The 21,055-nt window shown below is 38.5% G+C and overlaps 1 protein-coding gene across 8 annotated transcripts in view; it reads left to right on the top strand.

The window, feature by feature from the left end:
- The window catches only part of GBF1 (golgi brefeldin A resistant guanine nucleotide exchange factor 1), an 84,122-nt gene that overhangs the window by 16,930 nt on the left and 46,137 nt on the right, over positions 1 to 21,055 (top strand). For all 8 annotated transcript variants that reach the window (XM_081005399.1, XM_081005404.1, XM_081005401.1 and 5 more), the window contains exon 4: positions 20,486 to 20,617. In XM_081005399.1, the coding sequence (XP_080861525.1) occupies positions 20,486 to 20,617 (132 nt within the window). The remainder of the gene's footprint in view (positions 1 to 20,485; positions 20,618 to 21,055) is intronic.

The raw sequence follows: 21,055 nt of genomic DNA on the forward strand, positions 1-21,055 counted from the left end.
CTTCCTTTTCTGTTGTAAAGGTCACTTTTTAACATCTGTGTGCATTAACAAGATTTAGATAAATCCTTTCATTTTTATTCATACACGTATTGGTGTTTAGTGAGTGGAAATCACCTTGGTATTCAGAGGCGGGCAGAGCTCATTACAGGTTAGGTACAGCAAAACACTCAGTTTCACATTGAATGCACCTCTGAATTTTAATTCTAAATCAGATATCCAAGGAATGTTCTAGTGAGGACTAAGTTATTCATATCAGTTCTTCTAAAATCAGAATATCACTTAAAGAAGCCTTCAGATGCTCTCACTCTTGTGCTTCTCACCAGCATGGTTTTTACCTGTGGAGTAGTCTCACCAGAGGCAGATTTCAGTTCATGAGCTGGGCTATCTTTAGAGAGAGAGAGAGAGAGAGAGAGAGAGAGAGAGAGAGAGTGTTTATAAACATTTTAACCTGCCCTCCCTCAAAACAACAAATATAAAATAATAAATAAATTGTAGGGATGTTTTCAGTTGTTTAACACTAAAAGGGACTCTAGCCATCTCTTTAAGTATCTTCCCACACTCATTCCTTTTGCAAAGCCTCTGACTATCACCAGCTCCAGGAATGGAGGCTGAACATAGAGCAGGAACAGGTGAACTCTGAAGAAGGCTGCCAACCCAGCAGAAGTTCAGAGGAAACTTGCCTCTGTTTGATCCTCAGCTGGGTGATGGCTTGAAGCTTGGTCTCTTTTCTCCTGAACAAATCTTATCTGGGATTTGGATAAAAATAGACTTATTTCTTTAAACATTCTGAGTTGGAGAATAACTTCTTAGTTAAAGGTTTGATTTGTAATGCATCTGAGCATTATAAGAAAGAAAGATACTGTATTCCTAGATAATGTATTATAAATCATACAGTACTGGAAAAGAACTCTGTTGTCTGTACCTATGTTAATCACTCCAGACTTTAAATTGCTTAGTGAGATATTTAGCTTTATGCCTAGTACGGTAGTGTTTAAAGATTTGGCTGAATATTAGTTAATGAGTCAAGTTCAATGATTTCTGGTTGCCATTGAACACCCTAAATAATTTGGTATCAGGATACATTGCAGACTGTGCCCCCTATATAAACCATTCTTTACAATCTTCTGAGGAGACTCTATTGATCATTTCATGACCAGAGGATTTTTAATTAGTGACACTATAGAATCTGGCCTTCCTGGAATGGAATTCTATGCCTTCCATTGGGTAATTCATGAGGCAGAGACAGTAATGACTTTTAAATGCTTCTTAAAAACATGTATTCCCTACTCCCCGTAAGCTTTCCTGAACTCTTACATTTTTAATATTTGTATTGTACACATCTAAGTTTTATTTGTGATATACAGTTATGTTTCTATCTTTTTAAAAGTTTTAAAAGTGATTATATTGAATGTTGTTTGCATTTTCATTGTTATATTATTCTTTTTGTAAACTGTTTAGAGATTTAAGTGGTATATATATATTTATAAATAAATAATGAAATAGTCACCCTGGAATGGTGTGGGATCACCCAGAGCAATCTTTCCATGAGAATATTAATATGCTCATATTTCTTTGGATAATATGTTGTGTCATTTAATTTCTATTATTTGTATTCTATCTTTCAAAAATATATTCAAGGTACTTTACCTTTAAATACAGTTAACTGCTATATCAAATCAATTATATAAAGATGAAACTATTACGAATATTAGAAGCAGCAGTAGAATTTTGGTTGTTGGCATCCGTCTATCTTGGGAGACAATAGAAGAGTGCATCTTCAGGGATGAAGACAAACTGTTGGTGAGTTACAGCACCTGCTGTGACTGTAGAGACCTATATGGGAGAGATGTGTTTAGTTGCTGCTGGGGCAGATGAAGGTGTCCAGTTGTGTTGATGTAGGTGTACCACGGCATTTCTTCTTTTTGCTTTCCTCCCAATGATCATTCCTTCTCTGGTCACTGCTGTGGATAAAGTACCTGATTGATTGTCTCCAGGGATTCTGACATAGTGGGGTTAATGTTGCTAGCCTAAGCACATTTCAGAGGCAATATCATGAAAAAGTGTACTGGAAAAGAATAGTAATCAAAGCCTGCTTAGTAGTAGGCATTTGTATGTGTGGTGGAGTGTAAGCATATATCTTTTGGGAGGCAATTCCACACCCCAAGTTCCCTAATCAAAAAAGGCTATATCCCTTGTACATCTGTATCAGAAGGGGAAAAGAAAGAAGGACCTCAGAAATTGAACTTTTTCTTAAGAAAGTCCATATGGGAGGAAGTGAAGTCTGAAATACCTTGGTCCCAGGCCATTTTAAACCTCTGTAGGCCAAAACCAACATCTTGAATTGTGCCTGGAAACAGTTTGGCAACCAGCACAGCTGGTGAAGAATTGCCAAAATGTGATTTGATATGCTAGTTCCAGGTAAAACCCTGTTGACTGTATTCTAGATCTGTTGAAGTTCCTGGACTTTCTTCAAGGGGAGTGCCATGTAAAGTACGTTACAGTAGTCTAACTTGGTAGTGTCTAATAAGTGAATGACTGGGCATGCCTGTTTCAGGAACGAACAGAGCTGGCATGCTGGAATAAGTTGTTATAAGGCAGTCCTTGTTGCTGGTTGGTAAAATGTGCTGCCTGAGCCATCCAGTCATGCAGCTGCATCCAGGGGTACCCCAAGCTGTGTACCTACTCCTTCTGAGGAAGTGTGAGCTCATCAGTATACCTCTGTCAGATGATCGTGTTCCTCCCAGAATAGTGCTTCCCTCTTGTCTTGCTTCAGAATTGCCCCCAGGCAATTTGAACTGTTATTTCCTTCCCAAGATACTAAGCTCTCTCTCATTGCCATCTGATTATTTTTCACATTCTGATCACTCCCAGTCCTAATGTCCATATGACCTCGCCCAACAATTTCATGTAGATAGTTGAAGGCGGGCTAGCATGTTACAAGCAGTATTTTGTTTATTAGGGTATTTATCTACCACTTAATTAACAAAGCTTCTGAGAGATTCTCAGATAATAATAATACGGCCGCCGAGACCATATAACACTGATCTTGAAAGACCTACATTGGCTCCCAGTACGTTTCCGAGCACAATTCAAAGTGTTGGTGCTGACCTTTAAAGCCCTAAACGGCCTCGGTCCAGTATACCTGAAGGAGCATCTCCACCCCCATCGTTCTGCCCGGACGCTGAGGTCCAGCTCCGAGGGCCTTCTGGCGATTCCCTCATTGCGAGAAGCAAAGCAACAGGGAACCAGGCAGAGGGCCTTCTCGGTAGTGGCGCCCACCCTGTGGAACGCCCTTCCAGCAGATGTCAAAGCGATAAACAACTAGCTGACATTCAGAAGACATCTTAAGGCAGCCCTGTTCAGGGAAGTTTTTAACGTGTGATATTTTACTGTATTTTTTGTTTCTATGGAAGCCGCCCAGAGTGGCTGGGGAGGCCCAGCCAGATGGGCGAGGTATAAATAATAAATTATTATTATTATTATTATTATTATTATTATTATTATTAAATCACAGAAACAGAAATGGCCTGTGGGCATGCAATGCCACATTATGACTAAGTAAAATTATATATTTTCTCCATTTCACTCTCTATGAGTGGGAACAAAAATTATTTGAGTTAAGAAAAGTTGTCATCCCTACAAGTTTAATGAAAATATTTAGCTTTTTGCAAGAATCAAGTAGGATCTCCCTAACAGTATATTTGCAAGTCAGCAGTGGTTTAATAGTTGTCATTCATACATTTATTTTAAACTTTTTTTTGCCCAGAAAATGGCTGTAGTATATAACTGCTGATTAAACTAACCTTCAGGAACTGTTAGTAATCCAGTCATGTGATATGTTGAATGGAATGTGGCAAATAACTAAATGGGTTTCTGTGAGGAGTCCTGAGCCTCACAAAGTTAAACAAGCGCACAGTACCAGGCCTCTTTGTGTTTCTTTATTCTGATTAGGTGTCGGAAATGATTAGGATCAACTATTTTCTTTTTTTGTTTTGTTTCATTGGCTGATATCCCATGGTGTACTCGAGGAGAGAGAAAAGGGGACTAGGCTCAGCAGTTCTGCAGTGGTGTGGAGTGCATTAACTTCTGTCTGACTGCAGATGGACAAAACTGCAACAGAATACCGATAGAAAACTTTTCTGAGTTTGGTGCCACTGTGTTGGCATCCACCGTTTGAAGTTACTAGAAGTGTTCTGCAAAAACTAGCAGCGTACTTGTTAGCCTACCATATGTGGTTGCAGATATATATTTTTTTAGAGATGAATTCTTCCTTAAATGCTGTGTGTGACATTGCCACAACTTCTGACACGCTGGCTCTCAACCCCTGGCATTTAACATCTTCATGCATCACCATTGCAGGAGATGAGGATGACCTCTGGAAGAAGCATGCCATTCTCAGTAACTGGTCATGAAATAGCAACCCAGGAGAAGATGCACATCTTTTCAGGTGTTCAGCAAAGGCTGTAAGGCCACTTTTTCAGGAGGACTTCGATGTAGTACTATTGCTAAATAGAGCTGTATCTGATTGCTTTTAATCTGTTTTTATGTTCTTTTGCTAATCTTGTGTGTGGGTTTTTATTAGGGCTGGCACTCAATTAAATATACTTAAGTTGTCGAATTGTATTATTTTTAATTGGTTAAATATGCAGAGGAAAAAGCCTGCTTGCATTTAGATGATGTGCATACACATGCACACGAAAGCTCATACCAATAACAAACTTAGTTGGTCTCTAAGGTGCTACTGGAAGGAATTCTTTTATTTTGTTTCGACTACGGCAGACCAACATGGCTACCTACCTGTAACTAGAAATATTGCAGCAAGTATCAGTTTAGGAGAGACATTCACACAGGTGGGGCTACCTCTTCTAAGATGGTGGTGGTGGCGGTGATGATTATAATTATTAATAAATTATACAATACGCTTTGTCAAATATAAAAATATGCAATATAAAAATCAAAACAGTTACATCAATCTACTTATAATAATAATAAATAATAATAATGGAACACAGATGATAACAAAATACAGATTTTATTTGCTATGGGAAGTTTCTATAAGTACATCAATTGGAAATAATTTTAATCATTAAATTTTTTTTGATTAATTGGGGACACTTTTAATTGGATTAAAATGTTTTGATAGATTAAAATAACTAGTCAACCAAATGTTGCAGCTCTAATTTTTCCAGATTTTTGTTTTGTAACAATATTAGAGTTTCTGCAAGAGGTACAAATACATTAAAATATCAAAAATTGTGGTCAAACCTTTTGCTTTACAATGGAATCTTTGGCACCTTTTAGTTTAATACTGGTTTGCAGTGCTTTTAATATATTGCATCAGTTGAGTTTGACTCAAATAATATCATACCACCCTTGGGAAAATTGATGTGTTCAAGATGGCACTCATCAAAGCCAGAAAATAACCAAATATGTTATTGCAAGACACAGGAATATCCCCACTCTCCAGGCTCTAATTGTAGGATTTGGGGTATATGGAGGATGTGCTTGTAGCCTTCTAACGTATGTGAGAGAAAATAAACCACACCTAAATGGATTAATTACCTTAATATTGATTGTGCAGCACAAATATTAGAATTGCTATCATTTTCTGTTCCCTATATCTTGCAAAAATATATTACTTAGTAGAAGTGGTGTGGTTCAGCATTCACACTCCTCATAACTAGGGACTGTGTGGTGATTCCATTTTTTCAGGGTCCACCCTGAAATGTTCCAGAACTTTTATTTCATGCAAGCACACTCCCAACATTAGTGCTTTTCGCTGCTCTGCACTTTTCTATTTGAGGGAAGAGGAGGTGCTGGCCAGCAACTGATACATATGGTGGGGGACGAACTAAATTATTGGGGTACAATAGGGTAGAGGGACACATGTGGATTAGCTTTTTTGATGTAAGTTGCACTTGGTAGAATAAACCTCATGTTTGGCAAGATGATTTCTCAGAACATAAAAGTTTTGAGAATGGTGTTGAAATTTTGTAAGACACATTATAATTATAAAGTTGGAAGGAATCTCAAATGTACGTAATCTAGTCCAACTCTGCTGATTGCAGGAAACTCACTGTAACAGCATTCTTGATGGATGTTGAGTGCTATGAAAGTCTGGCAGCTGTGCTATCATATCAGAAACTTGGATTGGCAAATCACATCAAGCTTATTTATGTTTTGTAAGAGAATAAATGAAAGGAGAATTTCCATTGCTGATCTCTTGTTTTTTGTGGCATTATGCTCCATATACACTGTATTACTTGAGGGGGGGAAAGAGTGACTACCACCGTTGAAGACAAGGCAAGAGAAATACATATTGTGCCACCATCCAGATGTATGGAATGATGTTTGATCAGACAAGTTTATAGAAATGACATTTATATGATGTGGACTCAACAGGAATGTCACAACATATACACATTGGTGGGAACCACATACTTGCTTTTAGTCTGATCAGCCAATAGAGAGTGGATATACTCGTGAATCCATGACCCCATGAATCCTGATTATTGTCTACCTGGTGCTATCCTAAGCATCATCTTTAGTGAAAATCTGCCAAGAAAAAGTAAACATAGATGATGCATTAGTTAGTAGGTTTTGGGGGAACAAAAGCAGTTTGCCTGAAGGCTTCACTGAACCATTAAGTAGAAATGCCGTAACAATGAATACAATGTGTTCGTTTGGATTGCTATGTGTTTTAACAGCAACCTCATTTATTCCAGGGTTATGTGCTTTATGATGACGTAAGATATGGACCTCAGAAACAGTTTTACATATGAGTTGGTATCGATACTATCATTATTGTCTTTGCAATTCTCATACCACATTTGTCACTATTATTCTCATGCCACTTTTGTCAGTATTAAAGAATTTGCAGCTGAAAATTCCGTTCAAGCATCACAGTTACCATTACAGATAGATATGTGGTCTTTTGGATTATCCATTGTCCATCACAAGATGCAATACAAGATTACGTTGACAGATTTGTAACTTACAGTGTAAGAATATTGGTTGAATTTCCACGTATTAGACACTACAAATAGTCACAGCAAATAGAGCATTAAGAGTACTCCCAAAACAAACCGCTCAGGAGATCAAGAGGGCATATGGTTGGGCATATAGCCGCAAGGACCTTGTTCACATTAGCTGATTGCATTAGGTACTTCATCTGGATTGCTATAACTGTAGATTCAAAGTAACTCCAAAGCTGAGCAGTTTTATCCTCAAAATGTTTAACCAGTTGGTCACAGTTGGTCACAGTTGGTCCTTGAATACTTCAGTATCCCCTTCCCCAGGATGGTCAAGGGTGCCATTGGGTGGTCGATAGACATGCAGTATCCCCAGTCTGTCTCTCCAGTCCAACCCTCTAAACCCACCCCAAGATCAAAAGCTTTTGTGGTAAAGCAGATGGTACTTCCTTGGACAATAGCAACACCTGTTTGCTGTTGCTGTACTGAGTACCTACAGAGCTGAATTAGGCGAGGCCCACCCAGCTTACCCATAAATGTCTTGTTAATGCATGCTTTGTCAGCCCCTTCATCCACAATCAAGTTTTAGGTGAGCGTGGTCTTACTATGGACTGACGTGGTGTTCAGTAACAGCACCACCAAACCAGAGGACTCAACAAATAAGTTACCAGAAACTTTTAGAGGATCAGGAGGGCTGAAACAATGAAGTTCTGAAGATCATGAGCTGTAATTGTATCAGCAAGTGAACAGTCATGTTCGGTCGGAAGGTGTCACTGTGGTGCATTTTGAATTTGCCTGCTCTGATTTTTGCAGCTGTTACAGGACAAACAACTGCAGAAATAAAATGGAACAATTGTATTGGTAGCAGTGAGGAGAATGAAGACAACTACAAATACAGAGTCTAGATTTGATTAGCAATTTTGTGCAATTTCTTCATGTCAACCCATAATTGTATTGCTCCTTTGTACTACTAATTGTGGTCACTTGCAAACACTGATACTCTTTTCAGTGTATGTTTATTAAATATGTTTGATTTCTTTTAAATTCAAATATATTTACAGAGGTAATATTAACAAGTCACAATGCATATCCAACTTGCCCAATTACTTAAGAATTCCTAGTATTACAGTTCAGTATCCAGTTAAAATTGATTCTCTATTTCTGTGAGGGAGTTAAATAATGGCTAACTCAAAAATAAACATTGAAAGGGATGTGAAAGTCCTCTCTCCAAAAGCCCAATATGAGTGGAAAATTGCTTATAGACCACTTCTGTTTCAGATTGATAACTCAACTAATTTTTAATGTAGTGTGTTTTAAACATTAAAAGGTAAAGGAACCCAGGATGGTTAAGTCCAGTCAAAGGTGACTATGGGGTGCAGCACTCATCTTGCTTTAGGCGGAAGAAGCCGGTGTTTGTCCACAGATAGCTTTCCTGGTCATGTGGCCACCACATGATTTTAAAAATTATTGCTGCTCTTCACTCTTAAGCTGATGTACTGGTTTATATTGCCATCTCCAGGACTGGGATATATTTGTAATCACTGTTTCAGGAAAACTGAAATAACTTGTATACCACACATATGAAGCTAGGGAGATAATTGGCTCATCTAGTCTGGTACATTGTTGGCAGCTTTCCAGGGTCTCATACAGAGAGGTCTTTCCCAGTACTCCTACCTGAGATCCTTTAACAGAAGCTGCCAGGCATTGAATCTAGGATGTTCTGCACATTAAGCAAGTACCCTCGCTGCTGTTACGTTCCTTGTCTTACAGAATACTTTTTCCTGTGTAAATTGCTAAAAAAGTTAGCAAACGACCACAGATTGATGTGTAATAAATGAAATGTTGTGAATTTCAGTACTTTACATTTAGCCTAGTGCTACATTTTTGCAATATAGTCGTATGAGTCATTTTTAAAAAGGGGACGACGACACCCAATTTCAGCATTTTAAGGATTTTTAACAAATAAAAGTTGTTATTTTGCTTTACCCTATGAAATGTTCTTTTCCTTGTAATCTTGGACTGGCTCATGTATTGCATGTTCCAGTAGCATTAACATTATTTGTTCCTAGGCATTGAAATATAGTTCAGAGGGTCTCTTATCTGTGTTACCACCTTTTGAGGAAATGTTATAACCTCCAAGAAATATTGTCTCTTTGGTGGTGTCCCCAGATCTGTACCATTGTCTCCTTTAGGGAGATAGTGAAAAACTTGCTGCTTTACCTGGCCTTTGAGCCTTGAGTTCTATGCAGTTGATTTTGATGAACTATGTTGTACTCTGTTGTTGTTGTTGTTCTAATAATTGATTTTTCATTGAATTGTATTATTTTGTGTTCAATTACTGTTAGTCATATTTATTAGTGGTTAGTCACCTTGAGGACTGTTGGTCAAAAACTGAGAGATTAATGATATAATTGGAATAAGAGATCACATTTCTGGAAATGCCAATTAACTGCTATTTCCTACAGCTTAGATTCATGAATCCTGAACTCAACATAGTTACAACACTCTGAAATAATGATAATAAAATATCACTCACATGTGCAAAACTAAAATACAATTGAACAACAAAGCAGATATTAAAAATAAGACTATTAGATTATGTGGCAGGATTTAGTTATAACACTTCTTACTATGGAAATATTATTAAATATTGTCTCTCCATATTTCAGACTATTTTGTTCCCCAGCCTCCATTTGAAGGAGGAAAAAATTGAATATTTGTTCTTCCATCTTCCTGCGTTCATCTTTCTTGGGTGGCCAGTTAAACTTGCACTGGAAATTCTGCCATTTCTAGTAGGCTGAGCCACAATATCATTTGGGTGTACAGTATGTCCAAATCAGTTTATTATTTTCAGATCTGGAACACTTTTTCCAACAGTAGTTCCCATGCCATACAGTAATAAATGACCTTCAGAAACATTTCTGAGCGACATATTTGTAACCCTGTGTAGAATTGATACTACACGGGAGGCTGTTTTTAACATGTCATTGCAAGCAACTCATTTTCTGAAGTGTTTTCTGGATTTTGTCTGGGGCACCATTCTAAGTTTCTAAATTTGATTTTCCATTACAACTGCTTTAGTACCTTCCTTGACAATATATGCAGAAGAGAAAACTGTTATCATGATTTCAGTTTGGCATTTTCCCCCTGTCTGTCATTCTGTAACTCCTGAATCCTGGGAAATGAAATGGTCTTCTTTGTTATGGCAGAGTACCTGCAGTGAAGGCAGGTATTCTGTGGAACATCTGTTTAATCTCTGAATGAAAACAAGGCTTGGGAACTGGTTTTTAGAAGTGGAGAGGAATTATTTCTCAGCTTGTGGACATGGGAAGTGCATGAGGCCTGAAGGTTTTCCTTCTTGTTCTTGTGGATTACAGAGTACAAAATAGAGCATTGGACATACTCTTCTTCAATGGCTTTGAAGTATCTGCTGTAAACAACTGTCAGAAATCAAGTGTATTTTGTTGGGTAGGTTATGTGTTTCTGTTTATTGGAGGTGACATTAGCAGTGGAGCAATGGCAAAAAGGCCATGTTGCCATTGCTAAATATACATCCCTGGCAGTCTGATAATAGGTTCCAGGAAGTTCAGTGGAAAATTAAAACAAAGCAACATTTATAGCTGATTGAACTTGAAAAGCAGTTTTCATGCTGAATGGCAAATATGTGGACTTCAGCATTCCAGGAGTCTGATGCAATCCCCGCTGGATGTGACTGACCTTGTGTGTACAGAATGGACTGTGGATACAGCAGCATGCAAAACTGCTTCATCTCTAAAGTGCTGTATGGGAAGGCAAATTTTGCTCCATACACAGAAACAATTCTTCTATACACATGCCTATATTTATATAGTACACAGAAGACTAAAAAACTTTTCTTATTACTTGAAATTAACACTTCTTAGTCCCCCAGTGAATCATAAACTTGATTTCCCCCATAATACTTGCATGTTATGATAATGCAGTGACTTAGCCGATTGAGAGTGTGTTGGGATGTTAAAGTGAAACTATTCAAATTGTTTCAATAACCTAATAATTTGGAAACTAACAGTACAGTAAGTTCCACTGAGCTCAGTTCCACTGCATAGGTGGAGAGACTTCTGTGTTTAAACACGGACAATGTTCTGAGGAATCAAGGTTTTTTGTGGCTTCCTGTAATGTTGTTTTAAACCAATTGAACATTAATTCCCAGTCCACACATTCTGCTCATAGACCATTTGGTGTATAGACTGATAAAATATATAAAAAGCAGAATTTGTGTATTAGCTATGAGTTACATTTGGAGAAGTTCATAGTGACAAAGTTGGAGAACAACATCATGGAAAATCTGGGGGTATGTTCCCATAGGGACATGATGGATTAGAAAAAATAGAGATAGGGGAGACTACAAAGGTGTAGGAAGGGCGATATGTTAGTCCAAAGCATTTCAATCTTTCTGACTCTCTCTCTAGCAACTATAAATGCAAAATGTATTGCAGTCCATTATTCTGTGAGACTACTCAGATGTCAAGGAAATAAGCAACTATCCTACTTTTAAAAGGCATCTGAAAGCAGCCCTGTTTAGGGAAGTTTTTAATGTTTAATGCTGTATTGTGTTTTTAATATTCGATTGGGAGCTGCCCAGAGTGGCTGGGGAAACCTAGCCAGATGGGCAGGGTATAAATAACAATAAATTATTACTATACTGCAACTGCAGTGATAGTCCCATATATGAGAACATTGCCTATGCCACCTTTTTTATCTGGCAAAATACAACTACTGAGCCTTTTTGTGGTTTTTTATCCAGGACTTTTACTCTAAGCTTTATCAAATATAGCTCAGTCGGTAGACCATAATACTCTTAATCTAGGGGTTGTGGGTTCAAGCTCCACCTTGGGCAAAAGATTCCTGCATTGCAGCTGATTGGACTAGATGACCCCCATGGTCCATTCCAACTCTACTATTCTATGATTCTATGAACAATCCTATGCACACATACCTGGGAATAAGTCCTGTTGAACGCTATGTAGCTTGCAGGTTACAGGATTGCTTTATTGTTCTTCAAGAAAAATAGGATTAAGTTAAATAAATGTTGAAAAAATTAAGTTTCTTAGTTTCCCCCATTATTCAGGCTACATTTTATACTTAAATGTTCATTTTATGATACTCTGCTTAGTTCTTAAGATTATAAATTGTTTCGCTAATGGATTTCATATAGAGTCCTAAGATTTTAAATTAATAAACAGTGGTCCCAGGACAGAACCCTGTGGCATCCCACTTGTCACTTTTTTCCAGAATGAAGAAGAACCGTTAGTGAGCACTCAGTCAACCAGCTACAAAGCCACCTAACAGTTACCTTGTCCTTCCCACATTTTACCAGCTTCTCTGCAAGAATATCATTAGGGACTTTGTCAAAAGCCTTACTGAAATCAATATACACTACGTCCATAGCATTCCCCTGAGCTACCAATCTTGTAACTCTCTCTCAAAAAATAAATGAGATTAGTTTGGCATGACTTGTTTTTGAGAAACCCATGCTGGGTGTTAGTAATCACAGCATCCTTTTGTAAGTGCTTACAGACCCTCTCTATTTTTCTGTTTGGTGCCTACCTATCATGCCTTTTATCTGATGGTTAATAAGAAACATCTACACTAAGGCTTAATGTAGTAAACAGAATACTTCTGTTAGTGAATAATGCCAAATTAAGACCTAGTAACAGATTTTCTAGTGTACTAGGAAAGAAGCCTGAAGTAGTCTGAGTCAGGAAAGTTGGTGTGAAGGCTACTTATGAGTAAGAGAGGTGAAATTAATTTTAATATCTTACTCTGGGTTTTAAACTTTGCATTCTTCTGTTTCTCCTATGAGAAGGAGTTTTACTCTCTGATTTGACTGAAACATTCTGATGCAGTTATTTTATGAATGAGTTGGAGTGGATGCTGAGATCTGCATGGAATGGTTCAAGGAGATTGCAAGAGCCTAGTGGAATTTTACTGTATTACACAATATTTTTGAAACTCCTCTTAGTTTGGAATTTGGTGTGTGCTGTTCAGGTTGTGTGTGTGAGGAAAGCAAATATCAAGTCCCCTTGCATACAGATCTAGAATCACAGTTCTTTTTATCTAGGCTGCAATGAAACACTGGGAAAGGGCTTGTGTAGTGGGATATAAATAGTAAAGTAAGGTGTTTCTCATGGAAATGAGAAAAGAGGAGCAGAGGGATGCTTTTAATTACCGTATTTTTCGCCCCATAGGACGCACCGGCCCATAGGACGCACCAAGTTTTTTGGGGGGGAAATAAAGAAAAAAAAATTTCCCCCAGGCGCTTGTGGGGCCGGCAGCGGGGAGAAGCGCTCTTCTCCCCGCCGCCCGCCTGCAGACCAGGTCTGGGGACAGCGGGAAGACGCGCTGCGCCTCCCAGCTGTCCCCAGAGCTTGCGGGGCTGGCGGCGGGGAGAAGCACGCGTCTCCCCGCTGTCAGCCTCCAAACCACATCGGGAGACAGCGGGATGGCGGCGTTCCCCCGACCTTGTGGGACTGGCGCTGCGGCTCTCCTGAAGCCTGGAGAGCGAGAAGGGTGGGTGCGCATCGACCCCTCTCGCTTTCCAGGCTTCAGCGAAAGCCTGCATTCGCCCCATAGGACGCACACACATTTCCCCTTCATTTTTGGAGGGGAAAAAGTGCGTCCTATAGGGCGAAAAATATGGTATTGGTCAATGGGTAGGCAGTTGTAGTGACATCTGGTAGAATTTACAAATGTGGATTTCCTCCCTCTGGCTCTGGAATGATCTGGTAGTACTCTTTTGTACTTTAACCAAAATAGATGTCAGTTTAACATCAGAGATGGCATTACTAGAGTGTATTGAATTCATAGATTCAAAGTAATTTAACTGAGTAGCTGCCAAATAGATCATTTAATCAGGGCACTTCTTACCACGGTCATACTGACGTACATAAGACTATTGACTGTCTTGACGATTGACTGCTAGTTGAACTTGGTAGAGGAGGAGTTGTTTTTTACCAAAATAAGCAAAACAAAAGCAAACACTTGCTTGGTGGTGTTTAATATAAATGGAGCTACTTTGTGTTGCAAACATAATGTTAAATTTCTGGCATTCTGCAGAACTTTAAAAACTTTACAAAATGAATGATAACAGCAAATGTTTCTTGCTGTATTAACATTTTTTCCACCTTTGACACAAGAAACGGTAGCTTTCTATGAGTAGAAAATTTATTCTAACAGTTATTTGTGCAAGCAAGTCCATTGAAATGGCCATAATTTATGAGTTTTGTTCTGTGCTGGGAAATTGAGCAAACCAGCTGCTCTGTGGCCCTTGCCTATTCTTCAGGGTTCTCAGTACTACTGGTTATCAGCAAAAACAATAGTGAATAAGCATTAGCTATGCTAGCTTCAGCTGCCCAAAAGATTTGCAGTGGAGTGGTGGTATGACTGAGTCTGCTGGGGATTCAATGCCCCATGTACCGGGGAGGGGGGCAAATATTTACAGGGTTCATTAATCTTCTTACTCTTGTTTAGGCTTTCCCATGCTGCCCTCTGGCTCTTGTTGGATGGAACAGTTACTATTTTTTGAATAACCTGAAACAGCCAAGATTAATATTAATCCCCTTAATACTGTCGTCAGTACTTAGATGACTTTGATATCCTCCCCAACTAACTGATGTGTTTTATTAAACGAACGTGTAAGATTTAGACTGAATACAACTCATTAGAACATACATCAAATGAATGTTTCTGCCACATTGTTTTGTTTTATTTACTACTCCTTGTCCATAGTTACCCACTTTTGGATTATCAACTGAATCAGCAATTTCACATGTGTGTAGGGAAGGGAGGCAAAACTTATATACCTCTTGTATACAGAATTAAAAAATAAAATTAAAAGACAGATTACAAATGATATATAACTGAAATAATTCACAATGTATTCAATTTATTTGCTTTAATATTTAGTAATAATGGACACAGTATCTGTGATATTTCTTCCCGAACAAAATCCAGATTTATATTAGTGCTTTATAATCAAGAATTAATCAAAGTGGATCTTTGCCAGTTAGGTGGCAAACAACAATATGATCATGTGAATGTGTGAATTTTCTGTAAAGTCACTGTAGAAAATCATGAATTAATAGTTATTGTGCATATATTGTCTGTTACTTCAGTTTGCAACATGACAACATGTGTTTGTTGTCACTTTTGTCATTATTTGTGATCCATTTTATTTATATACCGGTATTTTGTACATTTGCAGTTATGGTTTTTTTGTTTCCTTTACTGTTTTTAATCGACAAACTCTTTAACTTGAATTAAAGTATAAATTGTGAACAAAAATAGAATGTAGCCCATATTTTTATTTTCACGTCTGCATGCATGATCCTGATTGCCCCCTGGCCTGGTTTCCCTCATCACCTCTGCCACTTTGGGGCCTGTGCAATTCCATGTATTTGTAGATGAAGGCATGTTATGCCATTGCTTCACACAACTGCAACAGTCTTGTTTTCAGAAATGAAAATGTTACTTTTGCTGCTGCCGGAACACATCACAAAAATAGATAGCGTTTCCCAAAACATTGCCACAGAAAAGATACAGTGAACATTTCATGATACAATTGAGCCAATTTAACCATTGTCTTTTGAGCAATATTCTGCCACTCTGCATAGCACAATAACAAGCCGGAAAGAGTATGTAGATGATTGGCATGCAGCAGTTTATCAGTTCTTTAAATAAATAAAATGAAATTGTGTAATGAGAAATAGATGCACATGTTGTGCACCCATTAAAATGCCTTCCCTGTGTTTTGCATTGGACATTATGGTGGAAGTGGGAGGTGCTAACACATCTGCTTATCTGCACTTGGATAAAAACCACTCAAGTCTTTGCAAGAAGATCAAATTACCTTAGATTTTTGTGATATGTGGTGCTTTACTTTATGAGCTTGAAAACCTCAATTAAGTTGAATGTTTCAGTAAAAAACGGAGGTGGGGATTGTGTCATGGTTCTCTGACATGGCCATGCTGGGTCCTCTTGCCCAGTAAATCCATGGAGTCACCAGGCAACAGGAGAATCTGCCAGGTGACAGCTGCATTTCAAGTTTCTAGGCTGCAGCTGCTGCCTGTGTTATTATGCACACCCAGCTTCAGGGGGAAGCTGTCTGGAGAGACCTGTTGAAGCCTCTCTGCTCAAGCTGTGTGCTTCCTAGCTGCCCTGATCCAGGAAGTGGAGTGGGAAGAGCAGGAAGCCTCCTTTTGCAAAGCCCATCTTCTCATTCCATTAATTCCCCATCCCCCCACCTTGATGCTTATAGAGGAAAAATCTGGATACTGTCAGTGAATTATATTTACCTTGATCATAAGCAAGCCCTAAATCTTTAGACAGCATATTCAGAAGACAGGAAGGAGTTAATCCTTTATTAGAGGTGCATTTCCCTAAAAGTTTAAACATGTGCTGCAGCCATGACTTAATTTCACACTAGTTCATTTCAGCAGAAAACACAACTGACTGTGTTGCAGAGAAAAGGCAGCCGCCTTACACAGTTGTTTCACCTGCTGGGTTCTATCAGCGAAGTTAGTGACACATTCCAAGGAATGGCAAAGCCCTTCAACAGCACTCCACATGTGAAACAAAATGAGATATAGCCATGCAAATGGCATGGCAGAAAGTAGCCTTATTTTGCATCCTGTTTTAAAGAACCATGCTAAGGAGACAGTCACAAAAGGTACCCATTGGTAACAATTTGGAAATTGTAATATCCGTGTTTACCACTTCTTAAACAAGTTCTCTTCCGTGTTTTTAAAAAAATAAAAGGTTACCTGTCCAGCTCCTCTTGTGTGTTTAAACATTTCTGTCCTTAGAGGTCCAGACATTTCAGCTACAGTGTGGTTCTGTCAACTCTCTTCTCTTTCTACTCTTGCATGTTCTCTTCATTGTTTTCCCACTATTTACATTTACATAACCAAACCTTAGAAATGATAGTCAACAACAATAGAAGGTATGTCTGATTTTGACTGGAACTACAGTGCAACAAGGGGAAGCTTAATCCCTTCCCAACTGTAATCCCAATGAAAATCCCTCAGCCTTAGAAAACAAGATCTCAATGACAACTTTTATGAAAGGCTACTGTTCATGCCTGTGTGTGTTTCTTCACAATTGCAGCTTAGGAAGAAAGGGTTAAACCTTCCCTCTCCATGCGCTGTGTAGTCCTGATGAAAAGCACCCCCCTTGTTTTCTTTAAAACCCTGGTATAGTTTCTAATGATCTTTTTAGCACTACATGTCTTGTCCTAAGATTTGCTGTTCTATTCATGTATTCATTCTTTCTCAGTTCCAGCTCTTTACCTGTGGAATTTGCTGCCTCCCAGCAGATTATCATTTTTATTTTTTAAAAAAGAACCATTTTACAGCAGAATCTGCAACCCTATCAGTTTAAAATTGTTTTCTTAAAGTAAGAAAGAGACTTTGGCCTCCAGTTTCCATGTACCTTATTTCTGCCATGAGAAGTGTTTGGTTTCTCGTTTAACTTTTGTACAACATTTTGTTTTACAATGCTATGGAAATGATATCAATAAATCTTATCCACAACCTTACATCATTAATGTACAAGTAATATATTTTAATGCATATAAAGATCGGAATAGTTGACCCAAGAATGGTTGTCCACTTTTTCACATGTTATTTTACATGTCTGACCCCTAAGTGAGTCTTTCAGTGATTCGTATACAAAGACCGTAATGTTTTTGGTACAATTATTAATCCTTGTTTTGGAAGAAAAGAGAACTGTAAAGTGTCTCTGCAGCTTTCTTTTTTGGCTGTGTTAACCTCTGACATTGGAAAACCTATGATATTGTACTCCTTTAAGGGTTGTTTCAGCATCTCCAAGGCCTTGGCCAAAGATAGATGAAGCTGCATTATTCTGAGTCAGATCATTGGCCTATATTGACCATTATTGTCCACTGTGCTCTGACTGGCAGTGAGGTATGAGGTCTCTGGTAGAGGTATGCTAATCAAGATTTTTTTTTCTTGGTAGATATGAGTTGAAACTGTGGTAATTACAGTATTGTGTAGCACCTTTTCATTTCAAAGAAGTACCAAGGCGGTTTACAGAAAAGCTTTGAAGGAAAGCTAAGTAGACAGATGCAACAGCCAAGACAGTTAACTGAGAACAAAGCTGAAATTCTTGTTTTCAGGCTCTCTAGAACAATAGAATGGCACGCGGGTGGGGCTGTGGGTTAAACCACAGAGCCTAGGGCTTACCTATCAGAAGGTCAGCGGTTCGAATCCCCGCGACGGGGTGAGCTCCCGTTGCTTGGTCCCTGCTCCTGCCAACCTAGCAGTTCGAAAGCACATCAAAGTGCAAGTAGATAAATAGGTACCGCTCCGGCGGGAAGGTAAACGGCGTTTCCGTGTGCTGCTCTGGTTTGCCAGAAGCGGCTTAGTCATGCTGGCCACATGACCCGGAAGCTGTATGCCGGCTCCCTTGGCCAATAAAGCGAGATGAGCGCTGCAACCCCAGAGTCGTCCGCAACTGGACCTAATGGTCAGGGGTCCCTTTACCCTTTGGCTAGAACAATAGAGCATTTTCTTTGACAACAGAGTGAATTGGGAATGAAGAAGTTATTCATAGTGTGCAAGCCATGAAGAGCTATGGATAGTTCCTGAATTTAAAGTATTGCTGTAGAAGTTTTTAATTTCTCCTGGGCTTTTCAATTGCCTGCTTCCTTAGTTTTGGCCAGTTATTTTGAAAGAAAAATCTGGTATGAAATCCCACATTGGAGTAGTGACTGAAGAATTCCGTAGTGTGTTACAATGTAATTGGTCTTTTTGACATGTGTCAATTTCTATTTGAAAGGTAAAATGAGTGCTTAAATTGACACACTTCAAAACTTGATTCAGAGCATTCTGTCTGTGCAGTTCAAAGGAATTCCTTTGGGTTTCATTTAGCTTTACTGGGGTGCTGGAGCAGTTGCTTTCTCATGTTAAGAGAATTTTGGAAACTTTGCTTTAATTCTTAGTAAATCCAGGATCAATAACTATCAATGTTTGTTCATGGGGCAGACACATTTGTCATGGGGGGATTGCTTGCATTTTGTCTTAGTAATTTCATTTGGAGTTAAAATCCGTTGCCATAGACAGTCTACAAGCACTGAGCCTTGAAGTTGCTGAGAATTCATTCATGTCAGGGTCATGCAACTCTCAGATCAATTACTTTATCGTGAACCTGTCTTTGAAAACAGTTTGGAAGCTACAACTGGTACAGATGGCAAAGACTTCCTATGAACAATCCTATAAAGTCTGGTTAAGGTGCGCAAGTATTGCAAATATACTCCGTACTTAATTTGTTTATAAATAACAGGTTTTTTTTTTTTTTTTAAAAATCATCATAGTTAAGCTGGGAAAGGACAACTGACAGATTCACATGAGTGAATTATCAGCACCTCCACTGTTTGCCAAGGATTTACTAGATTGATTCTACTGCAGTTGAGCGGATGTCATTACAAAAAGAGGGACTCTCTATGATGCTGGCAAATATGGTTTCAGATGTATGTGTGTGGAAGAATCCTGGTTGTACACAAATTGAGAATATTTTATGCATTATATACTCCTCAGCTCTATTACTTATTTGTATTTCTTCTTTTATAGGATTGTGCATGTGATGGGATAATGATTGGGTTCTGTTGCTTTTTATATTTCTTATGTTTCAGTTGTACAATGCTTTGCCTGGCTAAAATAGTCATGAAACCATAGTCATGAAAGGCCATAACCCCCAAACGATGCCCTTCTGCCCATCGGAAGGCAACCCAGTCAGATGGGCGGCATACAAATAATAAAATTATTATTATTATTTTATTATTATTATTATTCTGGTAGGCAGCTCATCTGATGGTTTCCTAATAAACATGAGTGATTAGAGAAGTCTAGGAAGAGACTGACTGAACTTTGGTGTTGCAAGTATTTATGGTCCTTCTACACTTTGAGAATCGTGTGTCTAAGGTTATTTTCATTATGTGCTATAAAGGAAAGTAAATTGGTCTTCAACACATTCTTTTATATGTATTTGAGGTATCCAAGGCAAATTATTAATGACTGTTGTAGCTGGTGGGTGCTGAGTGGACCTGGATTCTTGTCTGTGTGGCTAATATGATTGCTGGCATTCAATCAAAATACTACCATTTTTCTTAGTGAATTGGCCCCAGTATGCCCAGTATGCCACATGTTTGTATTTAAGCAGTGCTCTTGCAATTGAAACTCGCTCAGGAGTTTACCAAAATATTAAATTTTATAATCTCTCTGTGCTTGTGTTCCATCCTTCTATTCCCTCTTCTGGGCCTTGTCTTTTTAAATTTTTATTTTTTCCCATGCAGTGTTTAACTTATTCGAAACTTTACATTACGTAAATGAAATTGCTCAGTGTGTTGAACCATGAGTTTGCAAGACTTGAGTCTGAGAAGGGGAGACATTGCTCTTCCTGCACTGGAGGTGATGTTACATGTTTTTTTTTATAATGTTGTGATTTGTCTTTTGCTTTAGAGCTTTCAGCCATTGAGCCTATTGTCTTCCTTCGACCTTTTCTGGAAGTTATTCGTTCGGAAGATACTACAGGCCCCATCACTGGATTGGCCTTGACATCTGTAAATAAGTTCCTCTCGTATGCACTAATAGGTAATGATTTGGAATAATTGTTTTGCCTTCTCATGTCAGCTACATAATTTCACGCAGCTGAATGAATGTCCCAGAAGAAGGACCGCATTTCAATTCTGGGCATGGAGGAAGATACTTTATCTCCTCCCTGCCCTCAGCAGATATACCATATGCTTCTGGGGGAGGGAAACTGAGCTATTTGGAAAATACTGGAAACTGATTACAACTGAAGAATGGAAAGTATATAGAGTAATATGTAGTGGTACTTCAAAACCAATATCTTTGGGGATCCTTTTACATTAAGGGTGGCATAAAAATGCAGCAAATAAGGACTGATCTTTTGTACAACAAGTTTTGATGCAGATTGCAAAAGGATTGGTATAGTGTGAAAACCAAGCTACCAAAGTTGGAACTAAAGATAATAAATAGCACGATCTAATTACTGAGTATTAAATGCAT

The sequence above is a fragment of the Podarcis pityusensis genome (genome assembly GCF_964106645.2).
Source record: "Podarcis pityusensis genome assembly, chromosome: 5".
Classification (NCBI taxonomy): domain Eukaryota; kingdom Metazoa; phylum Chordata; class Lepidosauria; order Squamata; family Lacertidae; genus Podarcis; species Podarcis pityusensis.